Source organism: Ranitomeya imitator, chromosome 10 (genome assembly GCF_032444005.1).
Source record: "Ranitomeya imitator isolate aRanImi1 chromosome 10, aRanImi1.pri, whole genome shotgun sequence".
NCBI classification, from domain to species: Eukaryota; Metazoa; Chordata; class Amphibia; order Anura; family Dendrobatidae; genus Ranitomeya; species Ranitomeya imitator.
This window is the reverse complement of record NC_091291.1, coordinates 138,030,418-138,040,986: the sequence shown is the minus strand read 5'-3', so window position 1 is coordinate 138,040,986 and position 10,569 is coordinate 138,030,418. Positions and strand designations below refer to the sequence as shown.

Sequence of the window (10,569 nt, the reverse complement as noted above, 5' to 3'; positions counted from 1 at the left end):
CACTAGGTATCTACGCAGTAATGCAAAACTCAATACCACCCCCAGATTGACACCTCCGCTATCATAGCCGCCACATAGCAGGGTCCGTGGAGTGCACATGCCCCAAGAGCCGAGGGGGCGTTCAGCCATTCTGGGTATATATGATCCTGCCCTGAATGATACACAAATTTGATGTACTTATGCTGGCTAACAGATGTAAATCATTCAGCTGTGGCAAGAAAAACTAAATCTCCGAGCACTAAAAAATACTCGGAGGACCCCCGAGCGTGCCCGGGAAATCTCGAGTAACGAGTATATTCGCTCATCACTAATCGCCACCCAATGGCAATTACCACTCATTAACAACCGTTTCCTTTAGACTATGATCTTCAGATTTAGGTGCAGTTACCCCCTCCTCCATTGCTCTTCTAGCCTGTTTATGGTCATCTGGTTTTGGCTGCGATATCACCAATAACCATGTGATGTACAGGAATAGTGCAAGAAGTTGGGTCACATTGTCCTCATTCCATTGGCATCGGCACATCCTGAGGATTGGTCAAAAGGTTGGATTCTCTGATTTTCCATGAGAAAGAGGCGAGAAGCCTCTTATGGCAGGAATGTCAGGCGGCCAGCAGCCATGGGGTCAAGTGGGCAAGTTGGCTCTTCGGAGGGCTCGCAGCGATGGCAAGGGAAGGATAACTTTAAAAGGGAATCTTCTCCTGGCCTGAGAGCGGCCTCTTTATCTTTCGGAAGTGCTAGAATGTGGATGAGTTCATGCCCGGCACATATATAACCAAGCAGTGTTGTGGTTGTTGCACAGACAGGGCACAATACAAACAGGACACATAAAGGAAGGGACCGGCTACTAGATTGGAGAACTAACTAGCCATGGGGACTTCAATCCTTGGGGACTTTACTTGCCTTCTGCTTCTTCTGGCGTTGACCAAGGTCCATGGAGGTCCAGCGTACAGCTCCATGATATCATCAGACCTGTCCGATCTAAAGGTAAGACCAAGACAGACTGACATGTTAGATGGCTTTATCCTATGAGCAGATGTAGCAGAGTTGAGATTGCCAGTGAAATTTATCCTGTGCTTTTGTACAATCTATGGTGACATATGGATGTGTATAGAGATGCAGCAGAGCTGAGCTTGCACTTTGGTACACTCATCTCCATGCCCTGTGGTACCAATTATTGGCATACCCTTTGGTACCACTCATCTCCATGCCCTTTGGTACCACTCATCTCCATGCCCTTTGTTACCACTCATCTCCATTCCCTTTGGTACCACTCATCTCCATGCCCTTTGGTAGCACTCATCTCCATTCCCTTTGGCATCACTCATCTCTATGCCCTTTGGTACAACTCATCTCCATGCCCTTTGGTACCACTCATCTCCATTCCCTTTGGTACCACTCATCTCCATTCCCTTTGGTATCACTCATCTCCATTCCCTTTGGCATCACTCATCTCCATGCCCTTTGGTAGCACTCATCTCCATTCCCTTTGGCACCACTCTTCTCCATTCCCTTTGGTATCACTCATCTCCATTCCCTTTGGTATCACTCATCTCCATTCCCTTTGGTACCACTCATCTCCATTCCCTTTGGTACCACTCATCTCCATGCCCTTTGGTACCACTCATCTCCATGCCCTTTGGTACCACTCATCTCCATTCCCTTTGGTACCACTCATCTCCATGCCCTTTGGTACCACTCATCTCCATTCCCTTTGGTACCACTCTTCTCCATTCCCTTTGGTACCACTCATCTCCATTCCCTTTGGTACCACTCAGCTCCATTCTCTTTGGTATCACTCATCTCCATTCCCTTTGGTACCACTCATCTCCATTCCCTTTGGTACCACTCATCTCCATGCCCTTTGGTACCACTCATCTCCATACCCTTTGGTACCACTCATCTCCATTCCCTTTGGTACCACTCATCTCCATTCCCTTTGGTACCACTCATCTCCATTCCCTTTGGTACCACTCATCTCCATTCTCTTTGGTACCACTCATCTCCATGCCCTTTGGTAGCACTCATCTCCATGCCCTTTGTTACCACTCATCTCCATTCCCTTTGGTACCACTCATCTCCATGCCCTTTGGTAGCACTCATCTCCATTCCCTTTGGCATCACTCATCTCTATGCCCTTTGGTACAACTCATCTCTATGCCCTTTGGTACCACTCATCTCCATTCCCTTTGGTATCACTCATCTCCATTCCCTTTGGCATCACTCATCTCCATGCCCTTTGGTAGCACTCATCTCCATTCCCTTTGGCACCACTCTTCTCCATTCCCTTTGGTATCACTCATCTCCATTCCCTTTGGTATCACTCATCTCCATGCTCTTTGGTAGCACTCATCTCCATTCCCTTTGGTATCACTCATCTCCATTCCCTTTGGTACCACTCATCTCCATTCCCTTTGGTACCACTCATCTCCATGCCCTTTGGTACCACTCATCTCCATGCCCTTTGGTACCACTCATCTCCATTCCCTTTAGTACCACTCATCTCCATTCCCTTTGGTACCACTCATCTCCATTCCCTTTGGCACCACTCTTCTCCATGCCCTTTGGTATCACTCATCTCCATTCCCTTTGGTACCACTCATCTCCATTCCCTTTGGTACCACTCATCTCCATTCCCTTTGGCACCACTCATCTCCATTCCCTTTGGTACCACTCATCTCCATGCCCTTTGGTACCACTCATCTCCATTCCCTTTGGTACCACTCATCTCCATTCCCTTTGGCACCACTCTTCTCCATGCCCTTTGGTACCACTCATCTCCATTCCCTTTGGCACCACTCTTCTCCATGCCCTTTGGTACCACTCATCTCCATTCCCTTTGGCACCACTCATCTCCATTCCCTTTGGTACCACTCATCTCCATGCCCTTTGGTACCACTCATCTCCATTCCCTTTGGTACCACTCATCTCCATTCCCTTTGGCACCACTCTTCTCCATGCCCTTTGGTACCACTCATCTCCATGCCCTTTGGTACCACTCATCTCCATTCCCTTTGGCACCACTCATCTCCATTCCCTTTGGTACCACTCATCTCCATTCCCTTTGGCACCACTCTTCTCCATGCCCTTTGGTACCACTCATCTCCATTCCCTTTGGTACCACTCATCTCCATTCCCTTTGGTACCACTCATCTCCATTCCCTTTGGTACCACTCATCTCCATTCCCTTTGGCACCACTCATCTCCATTCCCTTTGGTACCACTCATCTCCATGCCCTTTGGTACCACTCATCTCCATTCCCTTTGGTACCACTCATCTCCATTCCCTTTGGCACCACTCTTCTCCATGCCCTTTGGTACCACTCATCTCCATTCCCTTTGGCACCACTCTTCTCCATGCCCTTTGGTACCACTCATCTCCATTCCCTTTGGTACCACTCATCTCCATTCCCTTTGGTACCACTCATCTCCATTCCCTTTGGCACCACTCTTCTCCATTCCCTTTGGTACCACTCATCTCCATTCCCTTTGGTACCACTCATCTCCATGCCTCATTGAAAAACTTTGAAATTTGCAATAAGTTTTCTGCACGTGGACATTGTGGACAGACTCTGAGCTCATCTTCTCGCTCCTGTCTATAGTCTGCAGGATAAGTGATCCTGTGCCCACTGTAGATGCCAACCTGCTGGTGCTTATGGGGGGGATCAGCGGTGACAGCTGCCCAAACCTCTGATGGAGACCCTTCACTACAATAGGACAGCGATGCCATAAATGTCATGTGCATGTGATGGTTTGGGGGTCTTTCCTTCTGACCCTGCAAATGGGACCTCCACAACGAGCTGCAAGGTCATTCTCCATAGAAGTAATGGGGGTTATGGAGCTGAGAGAAGTGTTCCCTGCTGGTATCTGTAACCCACCAGGGTGGCTAAGGCCCCTATTTCTGCAGCAGACAAAGCCCCAGTGATTATATGGTGTGCTACAAGGGGGGTGAGAAATTATCTGGGGACCCCAAAACTCCAAAGTCATCAGCGCCTTTTATGACCTTTAGTCCATATTTTATTGTATATAAGTGGCTTAATGGGAATCAGGTCTACATCTTATATTGGGGAATTGCAATATTAGCAATTGCTTGAATGATCCCCGATATTACCAACAATGTGTGAGAAAAATACACCAACAAAAAGAGTATAATCCTATAAATAATTTTATTGTACACCGAGAAGAATATAAATACATAAAAATACAGACATAAAATAAGAACCACTGGAAACCAGTAACAGGACACAAACCTGGCCAGCCCCTAATGCCCTAAACAGCAAATAAGTAGGAATTCAATGCTCCATAGAGTGACCGTAACGTATAGCAGGACAACATATGTCCATATATAAATTTCTTACAGCTAAAGACATTGCATCAAGACGCAAAGTGCATAGTGCCTCAAAAATGAAGGCCAAAATAAGGTCATAAAGTGCGGTGCTAAGCTGCAAATGGAGGCATGATATACTCACAAATAGAATGAAGAGCAAAGTGCCGGTATCAGGTTGGTCCCTGCCGCCCCAACGCACGTTTCGTCGAGACTTCCTTATTTATAGGATTACACTCTTTTTGTTGGTGTATTTTTCTCACCCATTGTTGGTACTATATTATCCGGAGTTTTTTGTCCTTACTATTTATATCCAGGACATTCTCTAAGTGTTTATACTATGATCCCCGATATTGCAGCGGTGCACAATGTATCAGCCTCTCTGATCATTCCCACTGGGTGGCTGCGGGAAAATTCCAACTCCGCCAGTAGCTATAAATAAGGAAATCGCTGAAAAGGCAATTCCCCAGTAAGATGGCTACAAAGCGAGGCTCCTGTGTTTGCCTCTTAAAGTGACGCTACCATAGAAGTCACCGGTTCTATCAGGCGGCAGCGGTGTGTGACGTGGACACGTTTCTTTTTCTGTAGGGTCTCCTAGAACGTTTAGAAGATAAACTTCCCGTAGAAGAACCAGAAGTCCAAGGTCAAGACTTGTTTATTGGAAACTATGATTCGTCCGATCCCCTCCAGTCTTCTAATTCAGCTCCATCATGGGCTGGAGAAGCCGCCCGGCCCCCCGCAGACATGGGCTACAGCAGAGGGTCCTGGACTCCGCCTGAGAAGATCTCTCCACTGAAGAACAAGCTGCGCGAGCTGCTCAATGCCCCCCGGAGCATGCGGAGGTCTTCAGATTGCTTCGGCTCTCGGATTGACAGGATTGGCTCTCAGAGTGGCATGGGCTGCGGCCGCCGGGTAAGGATCAGGGGGTCTTTAAACGCCATAATGCCCCCTCCTAATATCCACAGTGACACAGTAGCAAGTGAGGGAAGTCGAGATCTAGAATCGTTGGGAAACTTTCCTGAAAACTCAAAGCCAATTATAACGAATTCTTCTTTGTATCCGGGGTTGTAATCTCATCCGTGGCCAATATTTCTCACAGCTGGGGGTTTGCTACAGTTGACACAATCATTTGTGATACAATTTGCCTGCACTGATACAATGTCACAACCTGGACAACGGAGATACCACTTTGTCTCACAGACTGGATACACTTGTAACAAATCCTCAGCTCTGACAAGTTGCAATCTATTCAGGTTCTCAAACGCTATTTACTTGCAGATATAAAATTACTGGAGGGGGAATGTGAAGGTTTCCTCCAGATTAATGCGATACCTTCAAGTAAAAAGCTTTTCTGGATGTGACAGGTTCCTTTAAAATTCACTGATTGTAAACTGTGCTTTAAATTACTTTCTCTGCTTGACAACACCATAACAGTTATCTGCAACCAACACTAGGGGGAGCTCACTACATAAAGACTTATACAGCCACCACTAGGGGGAGCTCACTACATACAGATTTATACAGTCACCACTAGAGGGAGCTCACTACATACAGATTTATACAGCCACCACTAGAAGGAGCTCACTACATACAGATTTATACAGTCACCACTAGAGGGAGCTCACTACATACAGATGTATACAGCCACCACTAGAGGGAGCTCACTACATACAGATTTATACAGCCACCACTAGAGGGAGCTCACTACATACAGATGTATACAGCCACCACTAGAGGGAGCTCACTACATACAGATTTATACAGCCACCACTAGAAGGAGCTCACTACATACAGATTTATACAGTCACCACTAGGGAGAGCTCACTACATATAGATTTATACAGCCACCACTAGAGGGAGCTCACTACATATAGATTTATACAGCCACCACTAGAAGGAGCTCACTACATACAGATTTATACAGCCACCACTAGAGGGCGCTCACTATATACAGATTTATACAGTCACCACTAGAGGGAGCTCACTACATACAGATTTATACAGTCACCACTAGAGGGAGCTCACTACATACAGATGTATACAGCCACCACTAGAGGGAGCTCACTACATACAGATTTATACAGCCACCACTAGAGGGAGCTCACTACATACAGATGTATACAGCCACCACTAGAGGGAGCTCACTACATACAGATTTATACAGCCACCACTAGAAGGAGCTCACTACATACAGATTTATACAGTCACCACTAGGGAGAGCTCACTACATATAGATTTATACAGCCACCACTAGAGGGAGCTCACTACATACAGATGTATACAGCCACCACTAGAGGGAGCTCACTACATATAGATTTATACAGCCACCACTAGAAGGAGCTCACTACATACAGATTTATACAGCCACCACTAGAGGGCGCTCACTATATACAGATTTATACAGTCACCACTAGAGGGAGCTCACTACATACAGATTTATACAGTCACCACTAGAGGGAGCTCACTACATACAGATGTATACAGCCACCACTAGAGGGAGCTCACTACATACAGATTTATATAGCCACCACTAGAGGGAGCTCACTACATACAGATTTATACATCCACCACCAGGAGAAGCTCACTACATACAGATTTATACAGCCACCACTAGGGGGAGCTCACTACATACAGATTTATACAGTCACCACTAGGGGGAGCTCACTACATACAGATTTATACAGTCACCACTAGAGGGAGCTCTCTACATACAGATTTATACAGTCACCACTAGAGGGAGCTCACTACATACAGATTTATACAGTCACCACTAGAGGGAGCTCACTACATACAGATTTATACAGCCACCACTAGAGGGCGCTCACTATATACAGATTTATACAGCCACCACTAGAGGGCGCTCACTATATACAGATTTATACATCCACCACCAGGAGAAGCTCACTACATACAGATTTATACAGCCACCACTAGGGGGAGCTCACTACATACAGATTTATACAGTCACCACTAGGGGGAGCTCACTACATACAGATTTATACAGTCACCACTAGAGGGAGCTCTCTACATACAGATTTATACAGTCACCACTAGAGGGAGCTCACTACATACAGATTTATACAGTCACCACTAGAGGGAGCTCACTACATACAGATTTATACAGCCACCACTAGAGGGCGCTCACTATATACAGATTTATACAGTCACCACTAGAGGGAGCTCACTACTTACAGATTTATACAGTCACCACTAGAGGGCGCTCACTACATACAGATTTATACAGTCACCACTAGAGGGAGCTCACTACATACAGATTTATACAGTCACCACTAGAGGGAGCTCACTACATACAGATTTATACAGTCACCACTAGAGGGAGCTCACTACATACAGATTTATACAGCCACCACTAGGGGGTAATTTCACGTCTTTCAAGTTAAAAAGAAATACAAGATTCAGACATATTTGAAAAGAATCAGCAGAGAAGTTAATAAAGTACCGTAGTCTAGAAATTATCACTCTCCAGATACTGTGAAACTGCAACCCCTAGCATGCCATGACAGTTGAAGGCCGCAGCTGTAGATTTCTGACCACTTAAGGGGGAAATCAAAGGCTTAAGGCATACTTCAGTTACTACTACATAAAGAAAGCTCCCTGAGGCGATTACCATCCCCCGCTGCACACACACATATATATATATATTTATCTATATATATTGACTGTGGTTAGAGGCGTCAACAATGGAGATGCCGCGCACAATAATCGATGTTCTTCATTAGACCTTTATTTCTGCGTTTTTCTATGTGTTTCATTATTAGACACAATGATGAGCGAGGGGTAAATCAATCCCCTCCGAGAAGCCCCCCCAGTGTCTGCGCAGCGTCGCCCCCGCTTTCCTGTCTCCCATTGTGCTTCATGTGCATTCAGTAAAACCTTCTTGTTCTTCTTCTTTCCACAGTTTTCAAGAGAAAGCGAAGCTCAACAAGCGTAGGATTAAGAGACGACCGGGGACGACTGCGGGGGGCCGCGCCGTCACCTTAATGGGACAATCAACCCCCCCAAAAATAAAAGAAAAATGTCAGCTTTGGTTACAACTTCTATCCCATTATTTTATAGCGGTAGCAGAAAAACTGCTCGACGCCTGCAGGGGTTGTCATCCAGCTTTCCCAGAGTCCTGACTTACAGGGGGACGGGGTGGTGGGAAACACTGTGCAACTGCTTTCTTCCAGAAATAGCGCCACCTCTGTCAACTGGTTGAGTGTGGTACTGCAGCTCAGTCTCATCCTCTACAATGGATCTGAGCTGCAATACCAGACTAAGCCTGTGTACCTGTGTGGCGCTGTATCTGCAAGAAAGCAGACATGTTTTAAAGGGGCAGTCTGACATTTTAAAGGCTCTTTATATTTTCTCAGAAACAGCTTAACCTTGGACAGGCGGCTGTGTCTGGTATTTCAGTGTAAAGTGCTGCAATACCGCAACAGCCCATAGCCAAAGAGGGGCGCTGTTTCTGGGTGTAAAATAATAATAATAGCGGACTGTATCTGTAGGAGCCGCGGTGGTGGCCATAGTGGCAGCCGAGTACACAGCGAGGGGGATACATTGCTACACGCTGCTTTATGAGGGGGGCTTCCCACAATACATAGAAATTAAGGCAGATTTTACATCCAAGGGTCTCTGACGAGCTGTGACAACCCCCGCACGAGCAGTGATAGTCGCCATATCACTTGTCACCCGGAGAAAGGGAAAAAAACTTTTGCATGGATTTTTTTAATGTGGGGAATTGATGATCCCTGATTATCGCCACCGTTCACACAACACAACGCTCCGAATTATGTAAATCATGTGCAAAAAATCTATTTATTTTTTTTATCCTTGTGGTCACTGAGCGGCTTCAGTCACGAGGGGGTTAAAATCCAGACCCCAAAACACCTTGTAATTGTCTTCTATGGAATAAAGATCCATTTTTACTACCTTGATGGTGTCGGCTCTGCGGCTGTGGTCATTACCTCTGCACCCCGACCCTGATGTAGTGCCGGCTCTGGTCATTACCTCTGCACCCCGACCCTGATGCAGTGTCGGCTCTGCGGCTGTGGTCATTACCTCTGCTCCCCGGCCCTGATGTAGTGTCTGCTCTGCGGCTGTGGTCATTACCTCTGCACCCTGACCCTGATGTAGTGTCGGCTCTGCGGCTGTGGTCATTACCTCTGCACCCCGGCCCTGATGTAGTGTCTGCTCTGCGGCTGTGGTCATTACCTCTGCACCCTGACCCTGATGTAGTGTCGGCTCTGCGGCTGTGGTCATTACCTCTGCTCCCCGACCCTGATGTAGTGTCGGCTCTGCGGCTGTGGTCATTACCTCTGCACCCCGGCAATGATGCAGTGTCTGCTCTGCGGCTGTGGTCATTACCTCTGCACCCCGGCCCTGATGTAGTGTCGGCTCTGCGGCTGTGGTCATTACCTCTGCACCCTGACCCTGATGCAGTGTCGGCTCTGCGGTTGTGGTCATTACCTCTGCACCCCGGCCCTGATGTGGTGCCGGCCCTGCGGCTGTGGTCATTACCTCTGCACCCCGGCCCTGATGTAGTGTCGGCTCTGGTCATTACCTCTGCACCCCGGCCCTGATGTAGTGCCGGCTCTGCGGCTGTGGTCATTACCTCTGCACCCCGGCCCTGATGTAGTGCCGGCCCTGCGGCTGTGGTCATTACCTCTGCACCCCGACCCTGATGCAGTGTCGGCTCTGCGGCTGTGGTCATTACCTCTGCACCCCGGCCCTGATGTAGTGTCGGCTCTGCGGCTGTGGTCATTACCTCTGCACCCCGGCCCTGATGTAGTGCCGGCTCTGCGGCTGTGGTCATTACCTCTGCACCCCGACCCTGATGCAGTGTCGGCTCTGCGGCTGTGGTCATTACCTCTGCACCCCGACCCTGATGTAGTGCCGGCTCTGGTCATTACCTCTGCTCCCCGGCAATGATGCAGTGTCTGCTCTGGTCATTACCTCTGCTCCCTGGCCCTGATGTAGTGTCGGCTCTGGTCATTACCTCTGCTCCCTGGCCCTGATGTAGTGTCGGCTCTGCGGCTGTGGTCATTACCTCTGCACCCCGGCCCTGATGTAGTGTCGGCTCTGCGGCTGTGGTCATTACCTCTGCACCCCGGCCCTGATGTAGTGTCGGCTCTGCGGCTGTGGTCATTACCTCTGCACCCCGACCCTGATGTAGTGCCGGCTCTGGTCATTACCTCTGCTCCCTGGCCTTGATGCAGTGTCTGCTCTGGTCATTACCTCTGCTCCCT

General features: G+C 48.0%; 1 protein-coding gene across 1 annotated transcript; it reads left to right on the top strand.

Moving 5' to 3' along the window:
- The first annotated feature begins 519 nt into the window (after positions 1–519).
- Positions 520–9,256, top strand: NPPA (natriuretic peptide A). Its single transcript, XM_069741785.1, has 3 exons — positions 520–984; positions 4,910–5,233; positions 8,241–9,256. The coding sequence occupies exons 1-3, from the start codon at positions 868–870 to the stop codon at positions 8,271–8,273; spliced, it is 474 nt and encodes a 157-aa protein (XP_069597886.1). The 5' UTR covers positions 520–867; the 3' UTR covers positions 8,274–9,256.
- The last annotated feature ends 1,313 nt before the right edge of the window (positions 9,257–10,569 follow it).